Raw genomic sequence first — 24,415 nt, 5'->3', positions numbered from 1 at the left:
CGTTGTGTGTGTGTGTGTGTGTGTGTGTGAGAATGAGTGTGTATGAGTGTTTCCCAGTACTGGGTTACAGCTGGAAGGGCATTCGCTGCGTAAAACATATGCTGGAATAGTTGGCGGTTCATTCCGCTGTGGCGACCCCTGATGAATAAAGGGACTAAGCTGAAGGAAAATGAATGAAAGCTAAAACATATTTAAATGAGCTTCAGTTTGTGGTTACAATTATAAAACTATTATTTTATATTATAATAAAGATACTATAGAATCATACACAAACAATATACTACACAAAACTAATAAACAACAACAAATTATTAATAAAGGCATTATCTAATAAATCAAACATATTAATAAAGTAATTAAACAACTCTAATAAACTGCTCAAAATCAAGCAGAAGACTTTGGATGTGATCAGGAGAGCGCTCAACAGGTTTATCTGCACATATATTTGCATGTCCTGGACTTGTTTGCTGAAGGATGATTGCAGGAGTCTGAATCTGCATTTATTTAGGAGGAGTGAACCGGACTAACAGCGGACCTGATCAGTTCTGTGCACACAAGACAATAAATCATTGACAACCATTACAAGTCATCAGATTAAACTAAATACAGGCCAAAAGTCCAGTAAAAAAAGGCTGCAGCACTGGTGCATTCATTTAATTTCCCTGGCTTAGTCCCTTATTTATCAGGGGTCACCACAGCAGAATGAACCACCAACAAAAAAGCCCCAAAGACAAACAAATTATTTACAATAAACAAATGTATAAATTTAAATTCTAAGGATAAAAAATACATTAAAATATTTGTAAAAAAAATTTTAATTGCATCACACAAAAGCTAAAAAACATTTAATATGAGCTGTCAGTTTGTATTTAATATTTTTATTTTTATATTATAATAAAAGTACTATATAATAGGCCACAAATAATACACTCCAAAAAATAAATAACTAATTATTATTATTAATAATAATAATAATAATAATAATAATAATAATAATAATAGCATTAAAATCTCAAGTTAAATCTAATAAAACAAATACATTAATAAAAAACATAAAAGTTCGCGACAACAACAGAGTTGACGACAATAACGGCATTACCATCAATAACGGTGTTGGCGACATTAACGGAGATGACTACAATAACGAGGATGATGACAATACCAGAGTTGACGGCAATAACGGAGTTGACGGCAATAACGGAGGTGACGGCAATAACGGCATTACCATCAATAACGGTGTTGGCGACATTAACGGAGATGACTACAATAACGAGGATGATGACAATAACAGAGTTGACGGCAATAACAGAGGTGACGGCAATAACGGAGGTGACGACAATAACGGCATTACCATCAATAACAGTGTTGGTGACAATAACGGAGATGACTACAATAACAAGGATGATGACAATACCAGAGTTGACGGCAATAACGGAGGTGACGGCAACAACGGAGTTGAGGACAATAACGGCATTACCATCAATAACGGTGTTGGTGACAATAACGGAGATGACTACAATAACAAGGAAGATGACAATACCAGAGTTGACGGCAATAACGGAGGTGACGGCAATAACGGAGGTGACGCAACAACGGAGTTGACGACAATAACGGCATTACCATCAATAACGGTGTTGGTGACAATAACGGAGATGACTACAATAACGAGGATGATGACAATACCAGAGTTGACGGCAATAACGGAGTTGACGGCAATAACGGAGGTGACGGCAATAATGGCATTACCATCAATAACGGTGTTGGCGACATTAACGGAGATGACTACAATAACGAGGATGATGACAATAACAGAGTTGACGACAATAACGGCATTACCATCAATAACGGTGTTGGCGACATTAACGGAGATGACTACAATAACGAGGATGATGACAATACCAGAGTTGACGGCAATAACGGAGGTGACGGCAATAACGGAGGTGACGGCAATAACGGAGGTGACGGCAATAACGGCATTACCATCAATAACAGTGTTGGCGACATTAACGGAGATGACTACAATAACGAGGATGATGACAATAACAGAGTTGACGACAATAACGGCATTACCATCAATAACGGTATTGGTGACAATAACGGAGATGACTACAATAACGATTATGATGACAATAACAGAGTTGACGACAATAACGGAGTTGGTGGCAATAACAGAGTTGACGACAATAACGGAGGTGACGGCAATAAACTTAATTAACAACTAAATTAATAATTAAATAATAAATGAGAAGATTCAAATACTGTACTTAAATATTCCTCCAAAATTAAAGCACTCTTATTTATTCTTAAATTATTAAATGATGAAAATAATAATGATTAATGATGTCCTGAATTGTTAAAAGTATTTTTCTGAGTGTTATAAAATGTCATGTTCATTTTGGAAAATAAAATAAAAAATAAAATAAAAATTGTATTTTTTCATTTATTTAAAAAAAAAAAAAAAAATCAGTGCATAAAAATGAAGGCAATAAAATATTGATAATAATAATAATCATGATTAGCATATTCCCACAGCTGACTGAGTGCATCAAAAATTGCAAACATTTTTGATACTACAATTATTGTTTTTCATTTATTTAAATAAGTAAATAAGGCATTGTTTATATAAATGTACACTAAAATTTGCAGGCATAAAAAAAAAAAAAAAAAAAAAAAAAAATCACCAATATAATGTTTTTACAGCTTTATTGTTTTGCATAAAACTCAAACTCCATTTGGCTCAACGCTGTTAAAAAAATCTCTTCAAAAGAGCAGACAGAATAAGAGTCCTCTCACAGATTTAAAACTGAAATCATTTATTAAGTTCATTTATTTACATATTGCTTAATAGTATTTTTAATAAATAATCTCAACAGTGTTTAAAATATTGTGTTTAGGCAATGCTTATGAAAGTTTCTGTCTGTGATTTTAAGGAAGGCAGCAGTGTTCAGCATTCAGCACATTTACATACAAACAGGAAGATAAAAGCATCAAAATAAATAGCTGAAAACTGCAGTCAGCGGTTCTCCAGTCTATCGATATGCTGAAAAAAAAATAACAGCTCAGATTTCACAAGCAAAACAGCTAAACGCTGCTGACTTCCTCTCAACCACTTACTCACTACAAATCATATGACTGAATGTGTAGTCAGTGATATAATATCTTAGAGCATGCATTTAAGGTAACGTAACCTGAGTACTTTTGGATTACATGTAGATTACATGTGAACTGTAACCAGTTACTGATTACAAATTATATTCCTATATGTGTAGTTGGTAATATAATATCCCAGATTAAGTAATGTAATCTAAGTACATTTGGATTACTTTTGAACTAATCAGTAACTGATTACAAATTGTGAGACTAAGTGTGTAGTCAGTAATATAACCTGTTAGATTACACATTTATGCTAATGTAATCTGAGTACTTTTGGATTACATTTAGATTTATGAAAATTTTTTGAATAATATTATTTAAAAAAAGTAACATTATCATCTAAAAATTTGACATTTTAAATGCTTCCACGATAATGGTTTTGTAACTTGCTGATAGCATAAGGAAAACATTCTTATATCATTAATATAATAAGGATTAAGTATTCATATAACTTTTTTAAAAAACGTTCTGAAGCATTATTAACATGACAAACTATTAAGAATAATGTTATGAATAACCAAAAAATAACTTTCTTTTACCATCATTTGGTAAAAGGGGAAAAAATGTTATATAAAACTTAAGTTTTTAAATACTAAAATTGTTAACAGAGTATGCCGTCGCTGAATAGATGTAGAGCTGGGGGATTACTTTTGATCTGTTATCAGTTGTTTTGTTACATGAGAATATTTGTAGCAGGTAAAATCTACAGTAATTTAATTGGAGTACTTTTGGATTACATTTAGATTACTTTTGAAATGTAATCAGTTACGAAAAACAAATGATTTGACTAAATGTGTATATGACATGACCAAATGTGTAGTCAGTAGCATAACCTGTTAGATTACGCAATGTTGGTAATGTAATCAGAGTACTTTTAGATTACTTTTGAAATGTAATTAGTTACGGATTACAAATGATATGACCAAATGTGTAGTCAGTAGCATAACCTGTTAGATTACGCAACGATGCTATTGTAATCGGAGTACTTTTAGATTACATTTAGATTAATTTTGAAATGTAATCAGTTACAGATTACAAATGATATGACCAAATGTGTAGTCAGTAGCATAACCTGTTAGATTACACAATGATGCTACTGTAATCTGAGTACTTTTAAATTACATTTAGATTACTTTTAAAATGTAATCTGTTACGAATTACAAATGATATGACCAAATGTGTAGTCAGTAGCATAAACTGTTAGATTACGCAACGTTGGTATTGTAATCAGAGTACTTTTAGATTACATTAAGATTACTTTTAAAATGTAATCATTTATGGATTACAAATGATATGACTAAATGTGTAGTCAGTAGCATAAACTGTTAGATTACACAATGATGCTAATGTATTCAGACTACTTTTAGATTACATTTAGATTATTTTTTTTTTAAATTGTAATCAAAAGTAATATAACCTGATAGATTTTATTTTATGATGCAGAACATCAAAACGCATTTCCAGAAGGCGGATTTTTTCTCAGCTCTCCTCTAAGGGATTGTGGGAAACATTCATGCAGGTTTTATCGCTCCAGCCCACACAGGTCTGTCTGTGGGTTGACCCGATCTCCAGTCAATCCCCGAGCTCCAGTTTTTCCCATGATGCTCCAGGAACTGCATGTGTTCAGACAGGCGGTGTGGAGGCGTCTGCACTGAAAGATCTCCAGCAGACGCCAGAGAAAAACTGAATCCTCCAGAGCAGACTTCAGAAAAAACACCTTGCAGGATTTAATCTACAAGCTCACACTGTTAATGCGCTTCTGTTTTACATCTTTTACAAGTAAGATCGGTCTTTGGTGTCTCCAGAAAGTGTCTGTAAAGATTCAGCTCTAACTTGCCATCAGGTTATTTATCATGCAATGTAGAATATGCCCATTTTGAGTTCAAAGCAAGGTGTAGCATGTGCCTTTAAATGCAAATGGAGCTCCGCCCATTGTTTCCACATGCGTGTTTGTTTCTCCTGCATTACTTCAGATAAACAGCAGTCAGTGACAGAGACTGACACGGATGAAGCAGAGATTCAGTTTATCAGCCAAAAATACCACATGTAAGGTTATTTGATGTATCTGTGCTGGAGTTTATTCAAGCTTTTCTGCAACGATGAGTCTCAAAGTACATGCATGCAGGCATTTACTGACACTATCCGTCTGTGCTGATTCAAGTGGTTATAAATTACAGCGATTTTACTGTCTTTTATTACAAACATGCACTGTTTTATAAACATTTTAAACTCATGAAACTCATTCCTGAGCTGCAGCTGATCACAGAGAGCTGAACTGATCTTTTAATCCCAGTTTCTTTGCAAATCCTGTTCTGTGGACATGTTTTATGTGTTACTATGGAGACATGTTAACATGCTCCTGTCAATCAATTTGGTGGGCGGGGAAAACTGCACTCCTATGACACGTTGTGGTCGGCCTTAAAATTGCAGGGGTTTCTTTCTTCTGTCGAACATAAGAACACTGCTGAAAAACGATGACTACTGCCTTCCATATTAAAAAAGATAAATAATATGAAGCATTTCAATGGTTACCGGTTTTCAACTTTCTTCGAAATATCTTCTTTTGTGTTCAACAGAAGAAAGAAACTCTTAACGGTGCAGTATGTGAATTTGACACCCAGTGGTTTAACTAGGTAATCAGTTTCAGTTTCCTTTATTTTAGTCATTCAAAACATTACAATACGTTGTAATGCAGAACGAAATTACATCAGACCCAAAAAGAACATCGAACACTATAAAAACCTGACATAATAAATAAGCTTTTATAATTTGATTTGGCAGCACGGTGGCGCAGTGGGTAGCACAATCACCTGACAGCAAGAAGGTCGCTGGTTCGAGCCTTGGCGAGCTGGGTCAGTTGGCGTTTCTGTGTGGAGTTTGCATGTTCTCCCCATATTGGAGAGGGTTCCCTCTGGGAGATCCGGTTTCCCCCACAGTCCAAACACATGTGCTATAGGTGAATTGGGTAAACTAAATAGGCCGTAGTGTATGTGTGTGTGAATGAGTGTGTATGAAAGTGGTGGGTTGCAGCTGGAAGGGCATCTGCTGTGCAAAACATCTGCTGGATAAGTTGGCGGATCATTCCCCTGTGGCAACCCCAGATTAATAAAGGGACTTCATTGATAAAGAATATTAATGAATGAATTCCATAAATATATATAATAAAATAGTTATATAAAATATAACCCAATAAAAAAAATGTAAAAAATACCTACATAAATCACAGAAGGGAATAAATTAATACTTAAATAACTGTTGCACAGTTTATTATAATGGTTATAATATTAACATATTGTGCTAATTTAACTATTTATTTATTATTAAATACTAGCTATTTAATAGTATTTAAGATACGGTATTTTTAAAAGTCGTATAACGACAGCATAAAAACGATCATGAAACCGCACTGATTTGCTCCTCAGGCTTCTGTAATGCCTACCTGACGGCATAAGCATGAGCAGACTATGGCCAGGGTGGGCTGGATCCCTTAAAATGCTATTGATAGATGTCATTTTGACTCCAACAGACCGTTTAGCTGACTTTATTATCCTCTTACTGGTGTTCTTGCCAGATACACTGCTGAATAGTGTATTCCTGAATCAAAACACATTCCTACTCATTTCCCTCCTCTGACGAGTCCGCGTAAGCGCAGGTTAACGCGAGTGTGCCTGACTATCGAGCCTAAAGTCCGATTTAAGTCATGTTCTATCTAAAAGCAACGGCACGCGACAGAAGGAATATTCTCCATTTTTAAAAAAGTTGTCCTAACCAACACCTGAAATTTAGTTTAGAAACGGCTTTTATTTCTCTCAGAAATAAATAAACTGCTGCTTTATTCAGTGTTAAATGCTAATAATGTGAGTCTGAATGCCATTTTACATCACATTTATTGCCATACTACTGAAAGCAGCAGCAGATAGTTCAGCTTAGATCTGGAGAATAAAATAAACCGTCTGAAATTGAACTCTCACTGCAAACCAACACATATCAGTGATTCAGCATCTACATTTAATCATGTTCAAGAGCTTTAATATGTATTCATTAGATTACAACCCTTCCCATTGCGCTGGAGTGCAGTGAGTGCACTATTCTGTGCTTCTGAATGGCTGGATTTACATTTCTGTTGTGTTTTGCCTGCTGAAAAACAGCCAAATTGCTCATCTCTGCATATCTCATCATGTAGCGTGTTCTTAAGACACGGGGTTACACCTAATGTAATGTTCATTATATTTCTATTATTTGCTAAATCAATAACCTGAACTCTGAATCTGCATCTCATTTCGGAGTCTGCTATTGTCCACCAGAGCTCGCATTTCAGTCGTGGACGCACACTTTGAGAGCCTTCCCGACTGACTGAATGAAAAACGCTGTTTTCCACCATCTGGCAACCCGGGGAGCTGAAATATAATTGGCTAAACTGACATTGGCTGGGTTAAACAAGCACAGGATGATGACATGTTTGTTATTTGTGTGAACTATCCCTTTAAAAGAGAATCTGGAATAAGTAACTCAATGCCAAGAAAGCCGTGAATAATTTCTTTATGTGAATTCATTTGATATCGCGTGAAATGAAATCCGAGACCTGTTCTTGAGGCTTCATGAAACAGAAAAACTGTTCTCAGAATTGCTCTGTAAATGCAGATCTCCCATGATCTTCTCAGTTACCGCATAAACAATGAACAGAGATTTTTTACATTATTTTGATTTATTTTTTGGAGGGAATCAAAGCATTTTTCATCAGGATTCATTTGGATTCAACAAAAACAATGTTAAGCCCATAAACTGCAAACTCAAAGAACCACAAATAACACACTGTGAAAAATGCTGGGTTCCACACAATCGATTTGAGTTAGGACAACATGAAGGAATTAAGTTAGATCATTTGTTTGTACAAATTTAAGTGGATTGAACATAAAAAAATTAAGTTGTCCGCAAAAAAACTTGTATCAGCTCATAGCTCACAGCTCAGTAGTTTGAACAATCCACATAATTTAAGTACAGATAGAGGAGTACGATTATAATAATTCCTTTATTTATTAATGTTAATATTTATCAAAACTATTGGACATTTTGTAAACTCTGTTTAACAGAGGAAGGATGTTTTATTTGATTATATTTTCTCTGGAAAAAGGCTCATTTCTGTTAGTATGCTTGGTAAATTAATTAAAGCCCCTTAAGAATTAGTTTTAAATGCAGAAGAGAAGAAATAAAGCCTGAGGTTTTCAGTAACTCTGTGACGTCAGGCAGTGGAAACACACAGATCTGATGTCTGGACACACGACACGCTTCTGACCCATTCAGACACACACACACACACACTGCCAAACACAACACACAGCACTGGAGAACAAAAGCTAACAAACTCCTTTAAATGAACACAGAGTTTTAAATGCGCCGTGAAGTGCTTTGAAAAGTCTGAAATCACGATTGCGCCAGTCCTCTAAGAATGAAGATAACTCTCTTAAGAGAACAAAACTCTCTGCACCAAATGGAGATGCCGAATTAAAGCATTATTCAGAGTTTATTGAGATGTGTCAGGCTGGTGTGATGGCCGGAAGAACACGGACTGTATTGTGTCGCTAACAGAAGGGATGGCAGACGATTCAGACAAACAGACATGAGCTTTTATGCTGTGTGGAAAGAGCGTTTCTGTGCATCTCTGCCTGTCTGTCAGCTTTAATAACGCAGAATGACAGCAATTGTGCAGCCAAACAAAAGGGAAATGACAGTGTGTTTTGTTCGGCGATCTGCGCCCTCAAATGACTGACGCTGGAAGCATTAACATTTAAACACTCTGTGCGACTGGAATAAATTACACCGTTAGATTCAGGAACAGCCTTCAGTCATCATGAGGCCTTCAAATACTGCTGATGAGTGAGCCGTAAACATGAAGAGGATTGAGGATGAAGAATCACGGACATGGCAAAAATCAATCAATCAATCAGACCAAAAAAATAATAAAAAATCAAATCAATCAATCAGTCAATCAAATCTATCAGTCATTCAATCCAATCAAAATAAACAAATCAACCAATCCTTCAAATCAACCAACAGAAGAATCAATTAGTTAACAATCATTCAATGAATCAATCATTCAGTCAATCAATTAACCTGACAACAAACCTGAAAAACTAAAATCAAAACAATCAACCAATCCATGATTCAATCGATTCAAATCAACAAATCAATCAATCCTTCAATCAACCAACAGAATCAATTATTCAAATCAAAACTAATGAGTCAATCAAACAAATGAGTCAATCTAATCAATCCATCTTTCAATCAACCAAACAATGAACCAAAAAGAAACTAATTTTAAATCAATCGTTGTTAATCAATCATTCAGTCAATGAATCAAACAAATATAGAGTCAATTATTAAAAGCAATCAACCAATCAATCTCAATCAATCAATCAATCAATCAATCAATCAAACATGGTCAAAAAAATCAATCAGTCATTCAACCCTATCAGCCATTCAATCAATCCCTCCTTCAATTAACCAACCAACCAACCAACCAAGAAATCAATCAATCATTAATAATTAATCAATCATTCAGTCAATGGATAAAAAAAACATTCAATCAATCAACCAACCAAACAAATATCTAAACAATTAATCGTTGTCAAACAATCATTGGCAATCAGTCAATCATTCAATCAGCCATTCAATCATTTATTCAAATCAATCAACCAACCAAATCAAATCAATCAGCCAACTGCACAATCAAATCAAAATACAATTCAGATCAGCCCAATCAACCAACAAACGAACATCAATTTGCCAATAAACCAGTCAACTGACCAAACAAAATCAAATCAATCGACCATTCAATTAACCGACCAAAAAACAAAAACTTTAATCAATGAATGTATCAGTCAATTAATCATTCAACTCAACATCAATTAGCTAAAAAGAATATTTCAGTGGTGAAGAGTGGTAAACAATGACCTTCACGGCCAATCACAGTCATTTCTGTTGAGCATGTGTACACAACAGCCAATCAGAGGTGTTTAAGAATGTGCTCAAATATTACAGAACAAAATGAGTCTAATTACGTAACACGCACACGCACACACACACGAGAAACAGATGTGTTTTACTCACCGCTACTGCGATCATGGAGTCGTCGAGTTTCCATTCCACCTGCTGATAGAAGCCGAACTGTGCAGCCGCTTTTCCAGACTCGATATAACTGACGATCAGCACACTGGGCTACACACACACAGAGACACAAACACACAGAGAAAGAGTTAGACAACTGACTTAAACGTTCATTAATGCAGTTATATAGTAACTGCATAGCTAGAGTACTCAAAACATCGTGACAACCACAAAACAACCAAAAGAACTGCCAAGCAACAGCCTAGTACTTGAAACATTGTAACAACCACAAAACAGCTAACAAACCTAGCAATTCCATAGCAACAGCCCGCAGATTTTGAAACATTGTAACAACTACTAAAACAGCAAGAACACCCCAGCAACTGCAAAGTAACAGCTTAAAATACTTGAATCATTGTAACAACTACCAAAACAGCTAGAATAACCTAGCAACTGCCTAGCAACAGCTTAAAATTTTTGAAACATTGCAAAAACTACTAAAACAGCCAAAATACCCTAGCAACTGCTTAGCAACAGCCTAAAGTATTCAAAACATTGTAACAACCACACAACAGCTAACAAACCTAGCAACTGCATAGCAACAGCCCGCAGATTTTGAAACATAGTAGCAACTACTAAAACAGCCAGAACACCCTAGCAACTGCATAGCAACAGCTTAAAATACTTGAAACCTTGTAACTACTGCTAAAACAACAAGAACACCCTAGCAACAGCATAGCAACAGTCTGAAGTACTTGAAACATTGTAACAACTAGTAAAACAAATAGAACATCCTAGCAATTGCATAGCAACAGTCTAAAATATTTGAAACATTATAACAACTGGTAAAATGACAAAACCCTAGCAACTGCATGGAAACAGCCTGAAGTACTTAAAACATTGTAACAACTAGTAAAACAAATAGAACACCCTAGCAGCTGCATAGCAACAGCTTAAAGTATTCGAAACATTGTAACTACTGCCATAATGACAAGATCCTAGCAACTGCATAGCAACAGTCTGAAGTACTTGAAACATTGCAACAACTACTAAAACAGCTGGAATACCCTAGCAACTGCATAGCAACAGCCTAAAGTATTCAAAACATTGTAACCACACAACAGCTAACAAACCTAGCAACTACATAGCAACAGCCCGCAGATTTTGAAACATAGTAGCAACTACTAAAACAGCCAGAACACCCTAGCAACTGCATAGCAACAGCTTAAAATACTTGAAACCTTGTAACTACTGCTAAAACAACAAGAACACCCTAGCAACAGCATAGCAACAGTCTGAAGTACTTGAAACATTGTAACAACTAGTAAAACAAATAGAACATCCTAGCAATTGCATAGCAACAGTCTAAAATATTTGAAACATTATAACAACTGGTAAAATGACAAAACCCTAGCAACTGCATGGAAACAGCCTGAAGTACTTGAAACATTGCAACAATCTCAAAACAACCAAAAGAAGCTAGCAACTACATAGCAACAGCCTGAAGTACTTGAAACATTGTAACAACTTCTAAAACAACCAGAACACCCTAGCAACTGCATAGAAATAGCCGGAAGTACTTGAAATATTGTAACAACTGCCATAATGACAAGATCCTAGCAACTGCATAGCAACAGTCTGAAGTACTTGAAACATTGCAACAACTACTAAAACAGCTGGAATACCCTAGCAACTGCATAGCAACAGTCTGAAGTACTTGAAACGTTGCAACAACTACTAAAACAACCAGAATACCTTAGCAACTGCATAGCAACAGCCTGAAGAACTTGAAACATTGTAACAACTACTAAAACAGCTGGAATACCCTAGCAACTGCATAGCAACAGTTTAAAATACTTGGAACATTGTAGCAATTACTAAAACAACCAGAACAAAATGGCAACTGCATAGCAACAGCTTAAAATTTTCAGAACATTTTAACAACTGCTAAAATTACACGAACCTATCAACTGCACAGCAACAGCCTGAAGTACTTGAAACATTGCAACAACTACTAAAACAGCTGGAATACCCTAGCAATTGCATAGCAACCACCTAAAATATTTGAAACATTATAACAACTGGTAAAATTACAAGATCCTAGCAACTGCATGTTAACAGCCTGAAGTACTTGAAACATTGCAACAATCTCAAAAGAAGCTAGCAACTACATAGCAACAGCCTGAAGTACTTGAAACATTGTAACAACTACTAAAACAGCTGGAATACCCTAGCAACTGCATAGCAACAGCCTGAAGTACTTAAAACATTTTAACAACTACTAAAACAACCAGAATACTCTAGCAACTGCACGGCAACAGCCAAAAGTACTTAAAACATTGTAACAACTACTAAAACAGCTGGAATACCCTAGCAACTGCATAGCAACAGCCTGAAGTACTTAAAACATTGTAACAACTAATAAAACACCCAGAACATGATTGTATAAAACTACTTCTCTACTATGGGGGCTGCTGAAGGCTTGATTCTGATTCGCTGATGGTCACTCTCAGGTGTTTGGTTTTTGTCTAATAATTGCACAGCTAAAGTAGTGCCAGCAGGTTGAGCGCACTACAGCTCCATATCACTCCGCTGAATGATAAGAGTTATTTCATAGCTACAACAGTCAGACATCACATCAGAACACAACAGGAGGAGGAGGAGATGTGGAAGACACTAGCGCTGCACACAGGAGATGCTTGAGGCAGACTAACAGACTCTCAAAGACAACATCTGAGGTGTAACAGCCACTCCACTACACCACATCTGAGGTGTGCATTATTCTCCAATAGTTCATCATCAGATATTCCTTAGGTAGCTTTCACTGTTCATGTATGATTACTGACAATAAAAATCAGAATAACTTTCCAGTAATCAGAGGATGAAAGAGCACACAGTCCTATATATATATATATATAAAGTGAAGTTGATCCAGCATGTGTTTGTTTGTGTCTGTTTTGTGCAGAAGAACAGAACGGGCTGATGTTCTGGCAGTGAAATGAGGAGCAGCAGGGAAACACATCAGGAGAAGCAGAGACAGATGTGAGCTCGCCACATACAAAAACACCCAAAAATGGAAGCAAAGTGTGGGTTTCATTCAGCCAAACGGGAGCTGTAAACCTCAAACACACACACACACACACACACACACACACACGCATTCTTGTGTGAAAAACACACATTAGCATCACAGAATCCCTCTACATTTACCTTTAGTGTGTGTTTGTGTGTGTGTGTGTGTGTGTGTGTGTGTGTGTCTGTGTGTGTGTGTGTGAAGGTCATTCCCCATGAATGCCTGCATTTCGTTCAGGGTTCACGAAAAGCCAGAGGAGCATCAAATTCCACACACTAGGAATATTTCACCACATTCATTTTCCTTCATCTTAGTCTCTTTATTGATCAGGGGTCGCCACAGGGTAATGAACCGCCAAATTATCCAGCACGTTTTACACAGCGAATGCCCTTCCAGCTGCAACCCAGTGCTGGGAAACACCCATACACATTCATTTATACACATCCACAATGGCCGATTTAGCTTATTCAATTCCCAAATAGCGCATGTGTTTGGACTCTGGGGGAAACTGGAGCACTCAGAGGAAACCCACGCCAACACAGGGAGAACATGCAAACTCCACACAGAAACACCAACTGACCCAGCCGAGACTTGAACCAGCGCCCTTCTTGCTGTGAGGCCACAGTGCTAACCACTGCACAATGTAATTAATCATTTAGTATCAGAAGTGTCTTATATGAAAGGTAAAGGCCTCTAGATGAGGCTTATTTGAGCACAATATAATCTGATCATGTCTTGATGTTGACTGATTTGATTAGGACAGTGCGGTCTGACTCTGCTTAGACTAAAGTCTGCTCACTGAACCTTCAATAATGTCCAGTATAGAATATGTGCTCATGCTGCAGTGGAAACAGAATGAATATTGTGTCTGACTCCATCATGAGCTTGGAGGACTGCATCCATACATCTCTGACATGACTCAAATCACCGATTAATAAAGTCATCTGGAATGGTGAAGAAAGCCTTCTTGCAGGACTCCCAGAGTTCATCAAGAGTCTTTGTGTTCATCTTCAACGCCTCCTCCTCCATCTTACCCCAGACGTGCTAAATAATGTTCATGTCTGGTGACTGGGCTGGCCAATCCTGGAGCAGCTTCACCTTCTTTGCTGTCAGGAGCTTTGATGTGGAGGCTGAAGTATGAGAAGGAGTGCTATCCTGCTGGAGAATTTGACCTCTCCTGTGGTTTGTAATGTAATGGGCAGCACAAATGTCTTGATACCTCAGGCTGTTGATGTTGATCATCCACTCTGCAGATCTCTCGCACGCCCCCATACTGAATGGAACCCCAAACCATGATTTCTCCTTCACCAAACTTGACTGATTTCTGTGAGAATCTTGGCTCCATGCTGGTTCCAGTAGGTCTTCTGTAGTATTGGTGATGATTGGGATGCAGATCAACAGATGATTCATCCACCTTCTGCCACATTTGAAATGATCAACTAGAAGTCAAGTTATTATGTGTTGCTCTTACAACTGGGATCAAACACAAGGCTTTTGTCAGGTCGTGATATATAGCTGATAATTTATTCACTCAACCAATGTGCCTCACAGCTGCTTTCAATTCTAGATGTGCAAACGCTGAGCTGATCAGCCCTTCACTGGAAGCTGAATGTGTTCATGACACTGAACGACTGCTGAACACACACACACGTGCCACTAATGAACAGTCATAAGCTGCTTTTGTTCACTAATGACATTACATGATGAACCGAGGCTCAAATCCCTGAATGACCACCAACACCTTATCAACTCACACACACACACACACACACACACACACACACACACACAACGCATTGGTTGATTATTAGTTTGTTACTTATGCATATTTTTTATTTGTTGACTAGATTCATTTTATACACTCTAATCTGAAATTGTAAGCTCAAACTGGTGTTATGCTAAATGTGTAATTTTCGCCATTATGGGAACAAATTTCTAGCAAAAGAAAAAAAAAACGGCTGGAAAAAAGAAAAAAAAAAAAACCCCAACTATTGCATTAAAAACGGCAATTTTCAAAATGTAACCCAATGTTGGGTTAGTCCAAATTTGATGACCATAATATATTTTCATTTAATGCCGTGTCCGTATATTAGTTACTATTTCATGGCATAAATAAAATGCAAGTTTAACAAATACAATAAAAACAAGAAATAATTATTTTACTCAAGATCATTTTCACCACTAGAGGGCCATGGGATCAAATTTAGAACAAAAAAATGTGGGTTATTGGATCAAAAACAGACAACTGTTGGATTAAAAATATATATATATTTCGATTTGATTTTAAAGATTCATCCCAATGCTAGGTTTGTCCATATTTGACCCAACACTGGCTTAAAACAACCCAACTTTTTTTGAGTATTGTATATTATTATTTTAAAGGTGCAGTATGTAAGCTTGACACCCAGTGGTTGAACTAGGTATTGCACGCCTGATTCAAAACACACACAAGCGCAGGTTGCCAGATTGACGACATCAACAGGAGTGTGCCTGACTATCAAACCTAAAGGCTGATATTAATCATGTTTTAAATAAAAGCATCGGCACACGGTAGAAGAAATATCTTCCATATAAAAAAAAAAGACGTTTTTGTCCTAACCAACACCTGAAATTTATATTAGAAACTTCCATTTCTCACAGCTGAACAACAGAAAACTGACAATGGTCAGCTCAGGTAGAGCTCATGTGCTTTATTCAGTGTTAAATACTAATAATGTGAGTTTCACATCACATTTATTACCATACTACTGAAAGCAGCAGCAGATAGTTCAGCTCAGATCTGGAGAATAAAATAAAGCGTCTGAAATTGAACTCTAGAACTGAGACTCAGTGCAAACCAACACATATCAGTGATTCAGCATCTACATTTAATCATGTTCAAGAGCTTTAATGTTCATTAATATGCTTATAAACCTTACCTCTGTGCTGGAGTGCAGTGAGTGCACTATTCTGTGCTTCTGAATGGCTGTATTTACATTTCTGTCCTGTTCTGTCTGGTGCAAACAGCCAAATCGCTCATCATTGCATATCTCATCATGTAGCGTGTTGTTAGGACACGGGGTTACAATGTAACCTGCTCACCTAATGCTTACACTCCTAATATTTATAATATTAAATAATAACCTCATGTGGAACTGTGAATCTGCGTCTCATTTCAGAGTCTGCTACTGTCCACCAGAGGTCACATTTCAGTCACAGATGCATGTTTTTCAGATAAACAAGAACGTTCACAGCATGTTTCTGAATATCTGCAAACATATGATGGTGTTTTATGCTTTAGAAGAGTCAAAACCTTACATCCAGCACATTTAATGCCATGTCAGCATCGTGGGCTATTTTATTGGCATTAATAAATCACAAGTTTAACAAATACACTAAAAACCAACAAACAAGTAAGAATTATTTCACGCAAGATTATTTTCGCCACTAGAAGGCCATGCGATCAAATTTGTGCAGTATTGCGGTCACAGATCGAAAGATAATAAGGGTAAATAATAAAAATTAAAAATGTATGATAGTGTAAGAAATGGGTTGTTTTTTCTGTGCTCAACAAAGGGTCTCATTACCTTAACGTTAACTTCACACCTTTCTCCAAACTTCAGGAGGACTCTCAAGCATGAGCAAACAACCAGAGAAGGGTCTGATCACCTTAAGGTTAACTGTCTCCAAGTTTCAGAAGGTAGAATATTGACTCCAGATAATCTCTACAAAACTCAAACTTGTGCTTTGCAATCAGAAATAATGTGCACCTAGCTGAGAGAGAAGGTGGGCCTGATCAACTCACACTTCTCTCTCAGCCAATAGGCCGACCTTTGGCCAGCACCCACATTTTGACTATAAAGATGAGGGTTTCTTGCTGAAACATTGGAAGCTCAGGCGTGGGATAAGTGCACATCGCCTGGCATTCTCGGACACACCTGTTGGTTTTCCAATGGACTCCCCAGTCTTTGAAGAGGAAATGATGGCATGTCTTTTATTCATTTAATCTCATCAATATTTCGCATTATAAGCCTTTAATGCAATTTTGCTGTATGTCGATTAATGATGTAAACAAGGAGGTCACGATCACAAGATAATGAGCAGGGGGCGCTAGTGAGCAGGCATGGAATAGGTTGTGTTTTGGCTCAGCTCCGCCAAATTTGCTTAAATGAACTGTATTTTTGACTAGAACATCATTTTAATATTTTGTTTACATGTCTTTCCTTTTTTTTTATGGTCACGGTGGCACGTACACGGCTAAAATCGGTGTTTCTCAACCATGTTCCTGGAGGACCACCAGCTCTGCACATTTTGGATGCATCCTTAACCAAACGCACCTGATTCAGATCATCAGCAGAGACTGAAAGACCTGTAATGGGTGTGACAGACAAAGGAGACATCCAAAACAGGTGTTGTTGGTGGTCCTCTGGGAACGTGGTTGAGAAACACTGACTAAAAAAAGTTGAACTGTATTTTTGACTAGAACATCATTTTAATATTTTGTTTACATGTCTTTCCTTTCTTTTATGGTCACGGTGGCACATAAACGGCTAAAATCTGTGTTTCTCAACCATGTTCCTGGAGGACCACCAGCCCTGCACATTTTGGATGCATCCTTAACCAAACGCACCTGATTCAGATCATCAGCAGAGACTGAAAGACCTGTAATGTGTGTGACAGACAAAGGAGACATCCAAAACATGTGTTGTTGGTGGTCCTCTGGGAACGTGGTTGAGAAACACTGACTAAAAAAAGTTTGCAACAATACACTGATGAGTCTATTGCGAGTAGGCCTGGTGCCTTACGTAGCGGTCAGAAATCACAAGAGAAACAAACTAAAATGGCGAACACAAAAGCGGAGGTCCTGTCGCTCTTGATAAATGACATTCACAATTTTAACAAGATCACTCTGCGATCGATAATGAGCGTGAATCAGAAATAAAAACATTTCTAAATGACAAACCACACGAAACTGAACCTTCAATTCAAAGTGTAGTCTAATAAAACTCACGATACATTAAAGCGTCTCTGCCGTTTCTCTGTTTTCTATTAAACCAAACCAGAAATCACGGGTTTGTGATGTTATTAGCATTAGCATGGTTCATCTTACTAGTTAAACTGTTGATTTCTGTGGATTTGAACATTCTTACACACTTGGTATACTGTTAACACTTAACTGAGCTCAATATATATCCCACTGCTCTAGTGGTTGGTGGATATGTAATAAAATAATCGTACATAATTGTGTTTTAATAACTGCATCAGCCCCGGTATGATAGTTATCTTCCACACAGAACAGATGAAATAAGATCTGAGCGTCTCACACACACACACACACACACACAGCGAGATCTCCTTTCACCAGTGTGTTTGGGTAAGAAATGTGAATCTCCTCAAGCTGAAACATGAGCTGCTGCTGCTGCTTCACATCTCAATGAGTTCGAATGGGTTAAACCACAAGCAAACGTCCACCGCTCCAGACATGTCCCTGTCGATGATTTAACACCCGTATGCACACTAAATGTTCCCAAAAGCATCTGAATTCTAGCAAACTCAAATGCATGTTAAATTTAAGCACATCCAGTCCACCTACAGACTCCCACAGCCAGCGCTTTCTGCAGATGATGATGTATTTGTGCTAGGCATCGGCACGGGATAAGATTCTGACAGTGTGATAACCTTAAATATCACGGTTTTACTGCTCTAACATATATTCTTTTAAAATCTCTGGGTACTTTTTCCTTTTGAAAAGAAAGATTTAAGATATTTCGGAGCAGTAAACACGTCAGTCTGAATAATGAAAATCAATCATTGACTTCTGCTGTCTTGATTAGCTTAAAGATTAGGAGATCTTTTCTGCTGGAGGCCTAAAAACAAACAAAAAAGTAAATCAAAAAAATCTTACGTATACCTTAGGAACGGTATCACAGAAAATTTTGCAGATTTAAAACCTTGAGCTTTTCTAAACCACAGTATATCTTAGAGAGAGAGAGAGTTTTAATGTTATTGCCATTTCAGCTTCTATGGCTACGTCATGGCAAAAAAAATATAATAATAAATCAAATTTAGCACGTTTTATAAATACCGATTTTCTATAATTATAAAAATATTCTAATAATTAAAAGTAATCAACAGCAATAAATAATACACAAGGTAAAATACATAAATAATAATAATAATAATATAGAAGATAAAAATCTAAAGCAGTTTAAGGTTTCCTTTTGATCAAAATTGTACAATTTCAGACAGATTCACATTTAAAAATATTTGATTTAAAGTCTGTCCAGATAAAAATAGTTGTCTGATAACATTATAAACAGGGCACTCCACAAGAACATGTTGAACAGTTTGGTTTCTGTTGCAGTATTGACATTTTGGTGGTTCTTCTCCTTTCAGTAGATGTTCATGTGTGAGTCTCGTGTGTTCAATGCTGCATCTTGTATAAACATCTTATCATGTCTTGACTTAAAAAATAAATGAGATTTTCTTCCTGTTTCTGTCTGAATTTCAAACGGTTTATTTTCTGAGCACTGATCCCATTCAGTTTGCCGTTTGTTGAGAATATATCCTTTTATTATTGGCTTTAGATCCAAAGGTGGGATTTTACACTCCGTCAGCTTTTGTTATACCTTAAAAACGGTTATCGTCCCATGCCTAATTTGTGCACATAATAATAACACACACACACACACACACACACACACACACACACACACACTTTAATAAGTGACGCTGGGTCTATCAAAATTTTAATAACCGGTTATAACAGCAAAAAATTTAATATGAAAAGTTGCATGCTCTTTAGGTAAACACCAATTTAATGCCGAGTTTTACCCAGCAAACATTTAACATTCCCCCAACAATAGTGGTTCCTTTTTTTTGTTTTGTTTTGGAAATTACCCTCAAAATGTAATTTTTAGGTTATTTTTGCAACCATAAAATAATCTGTTGTAATTTAAAATAATAATAATATCGTATTTACACTCACTGGTACATAGTACCGGGTTGGACCCCCTTTTTCCTTCAGAACTGCTTTAATCCTTCATGGCATAGATTCAACAAGATACTGGAAATATTCCTCAGAGATTTTGCTCCAGATTGACATGCGGTCACAGAAGCTCCCTGGCAGCTCAACTAGGTGTGGCTGAAAAGAGTGAGCATGTTGCCTCGCGTGCGCGTCCCTCCATCGGAAATAATGAACTTTCCCACTTTTCCACTAAGTGGTATGGTATGGTTCAGTTTGGTACGCTTTAATGGCCGTTTCCACTGTCAAAAAGCGTACCGAACCGAACCGTACCGCACCACTTTTTCAGCACCCTTTCGAAAGGGTACCAAACACGAGAAAGGGTACCAAAAGGCGGAGCTAGATGCGCAGCTGAACGCTATTGGTTTACAGAGATACGTCATTCGCTACGCAACAAGCCAGATTGAAAACAAAAAACCCGCCATGTTTGAAAAACACAGTGAGAGATTACAGCAGAATTATAAATACATATAATAACGAGCCATGGTCGATCTGGGCTCAAACAAACCTTGTCGTCGTCTTGATAAACAGCCACAAAGCCAAGAAGAAGAGCATATTTACCCTGTGCCTCGTAGTTTTTTACGAGCCAGTCTGAGGCGTGAGCGGTTTCGTTTTCTTCCTTGCGCTCGCCGCGCGTCTAACATTATATCTGAAATAACAAACTTCTTGAGCTGATGATAATAACGTGTGCCTGATTATTGACGAGCTTTTGAAACCCGATCCTGTCAGACACTGACAAACGCAAGAGTGAAGCGTGAAGAAACAAAGGAGAAGCCGGAAAAAAGGAGCACATTATTATTCAGCAAACATGAACAAAATGCCATGACTAACTTATTATCTTCACCTTTTGGACTAATATGAACAGGGAATGATGGAGTTACCGTCTAACAGAGGCTACATGTGCTGCTGAAGATTACAGACACAGATAAGAGGTTTACACTGACTGTGGGCTATATTTTGTGTTGTTTTTGAACCTAAATACTGACGAAATGTCTGCTTTATGTAGTTCTTCTGTAGTTGATAACATATCGGAGACTGTAAGGGGCTGTTTGTGTTTATATATGTTCATTTATTTAGTTATTTAATATAATTACAGACGTTACAGTAGGCTGTTTCGCACTGTCATTGATCTGCGGTTATAATCAACTCATGTTCATAGTAAAGTTAGTAATAAACATTTCTACACAAGCATTTATGTGTGTAAAGCATCTGTGTTGTGAGAAGAGCTTCTCATATGATATGTGAACGACCCGTACAGCTTTATTGTAGACATTTCCTCGAGAATGAGAATGACGTCGACTGAAACTTTCTGTCGTACACCACGCCCACCAAAAGGGTACCCTTGTTAGTGGAAACGCCAGCCTGATAAAGGTGACCCGTACCAGTCAGTGGAAACGAGCCATTAGTTATGGCCTCAGTCAAAGTTAATCCAGAGTGTGTGGTTATTAGTCTCGGTTTACAAGCTCAGAACTTTAAACTAGCACACAGTTGGCCATAACTTTGTTTAGTTGCCGCAGTTTTGTTCCGTGCAGAAACACGGGGCCTTTACGATTAATTAACCGTGATGAATTAAAGCGTGGTTAATAGTGAAACCAGTTAATCATCGCATCCCTAACGCAAACGGCTGAAGTTTGAGGAAGACGCAATGAAAAGTACACAGGTTTGCAAACACCCCTAAAGTTACAAATAATGGCGCAGATTAGATGGATCATGTGGTGATCCACCAGCCGAGCTCAAGCGAGTGTTTTCAGAGAGAGCGCTGACTCGGTGGATCAGCTGTTTCATGGCCTGAATTCACTGCGTTCAGCTAAAATGGCCGCTAAATGTAAAATCTAACACTGTATACATCACCGCCAATGAAGCTTACGTTTACTAAGTTTAAACTGAACCTTGAGAATCCCGCTCTGTCCCGCTCATATACTGGGTCAGCTGACTCGCAAAATATGCTCGTTAATCAGAGCATAACGAGACTGAGCATCAAAAATGACAACCAAAACCTTTACAGAGCTGTAGAAGAGAGACTTTTCTTCCTTTCTTTCTTTTAGTTTTCTATTTAGTTATTGATGACTGCTTTGCAGCTTTCAGCGTTGAATAGAATCATTTATTATAATTTTACGTTTGTTTTGAAGCAGAAATGTTAACTTGTTTATTAAATTCACATGCATATAAAACTATTGCAACATCTATATTCTTACTGCAATGCTTCATTTTTACTGCAGATTTGTTTTTCATCATGTAACAGTAGGACTTTATAGCAGATAACTCACATTCAAGCATATTTAAAGAAGCATAATAATGAGAAATGCAATTGATTGTTAGTTTTATTGGCATCATTATCCTCATTAATATTTTATAATTATTAGACGTTCATTTTGGAGTTATCGCACACATATTAAGAAGTCATCACAGCATTAGTTAGATAGTCGTTTCTGGTTTTTGTTAGCTCTGATTGATGTTGTTTTCAAATACAATAATTCCGGTAATGTACAGTTTGCAGTGGTGCTCATTCACTTTTGGTGGGTGCTCCTACAGTTTTTCTGGTGCCCCTAAATGTTTGAAGATGGGAGCACTGGTGCTACCAAGTAAAATAGTTTATTTCAAGCCTGCATTAGACAAAGGCTAATTTTTGTTTATACTTATTTTTATTTATTTATTTTCAGTGTACAATTATTACAACAATTACTTATTTTTAAGCAAAAAGAGAGAAATTGGCTATTATTTGTAATATTATTACGTGTTGTATCAATTGCTTACTGAGCAGCAATAAATAACACTTTAATATAGAAGTTTTCATCTGATTTTCTAAACTAATAGCATTTAGAAATTAATAAATGCATAATAATCGTGATAACCGTGAAACTGTGATTATATCTCAGACTATAATCCTAATAGCATCACACAGTTGCTGCAGATTTGTCGGCTGCACATCCATGATGCCAATCTCCCGTTTCACCACATCCTAAAGGTGCTCTATTGGATTGAGCTCTGGTGACTGTGGAGGCCATTTGAGTACAGTGAACTCATTGTCATGTTCAAGAAACCAGTCTGAGATGATTCACGCTTTATGACATGGTGCGTTATCCTGCTGGAAGTAGCCATCAGAAGATGGAGACACTGTGGTCATAAAGGGATGGACATGGTCAGCAACAATACTCAGGTAGGCTGTGGCGTTGACACCATGCTCAATTGGTACTAATGGACCCAAAGTGTGCCAAGAAAATCTCCCCCACACCATTACACCACCACCACCAGCCTGAACCGCTGATACAAGGCAGGATGGATCCATGCTTTCATGATGTTGAGGCCAAATTCTGAGCCGAGCATCCGAATGTGGCAGCAGAAATGGAGACTCATCAGACCAGGCCACGTTTCTCCAATCTTCTATTGTCCAGTTTTGGTGAGCCTGTGTGAATTGTAGCCTCAGTTTCCTGTTCTTAGCTGACAGGAGCGGCACCCGGTGTGGTCTTCTGCTGCTGTAGCCCATCCACCTCAAGGAGAAATCTGCAGTAAAGAGCAGCTGGACAGGTGTACCTAATAAAGTGGCCGGTGAGCTGATCATCTCAGTCAATCTAAATTAATGCCATTTTTCCAACAGAGCTACACAAACATCAAATCATATTCATATCACAGCTAAAACAATGTCAGATCCTCCCATTATCATTCAGACAGAGGGGGAACTGCAGTTCCTGATCATCAATAATGTGTGTGTGTGTGTGTGTGTGTGTGTGTTACACTGATGAGCTGAACATGAGATACAAACTGCAGACGCAGATCACAGGAAACAGACCAGGTGTCACTTCAGTGAGATGTGTGTGTGTGTGTGTGTGTGTGTGTGTGTGTGTGTGTGTGTGTGTGTGTGTGTGCGCGCATGTGTGTGTGCGCGTGCACAGGCATGTCGAGACCCGACGCTTTGATGTGTATGAACTCAGCATTACTGTAAAGTGTGTGTGTGAGACAGGGAGAGTAAGTGTGAGTAATAAAGGGTGTATGTGAGCATTTGTTTTATGTGTGTGCATGTGTGTGTTTGGCATGTTGAAACCAGATGCTTTAATATTCATGACCTCAACACTATTGTCAAAGTG

The 24,415-nt window shown here is 37.4% G+C and overlaps 1 protein-coding gene across 2 annotated transcripts in view; it reads right to left on the bottom strand.

The window, feature by feature from the left end:
- The window catches only part of ric1 (RIC1 homolog, RAB6A GEF complex partner 1), an 88,379-nt gene that overhangs the window by 58,045 nt on the left and 5,919 nt on the right, over positions 1-24,415 (bottom strand). For both annotated transcript variants that reach the window (XM_056447028.1, XM_056447029.1), the window contains exon 2: positions 10,261-10,368. In XM_056447028.1, coding sequence (XP_056303003.1) covers positions 10,261-10,368 — 108 coding nt within the window. The remainder of the gene's footprint in view (positions 1-10,260; positions 10,369-24,415) is intronic.

Source organism: Danio aesculapii, chromosome 21, assembly GCF_903798145.1.
Source record: "Danio aesculapii chromosome 21, fDanAes4.1, whole genome shotgun sequence".
NCBI lineage: Eukaryota > Metazoa > Chordata > Actinopteri > Cypriniformes > Danionidae > Danio > Danio aesculapii.
This window is presented reverse-complemented; position numbering and strand designations above follow the sequence as displayed.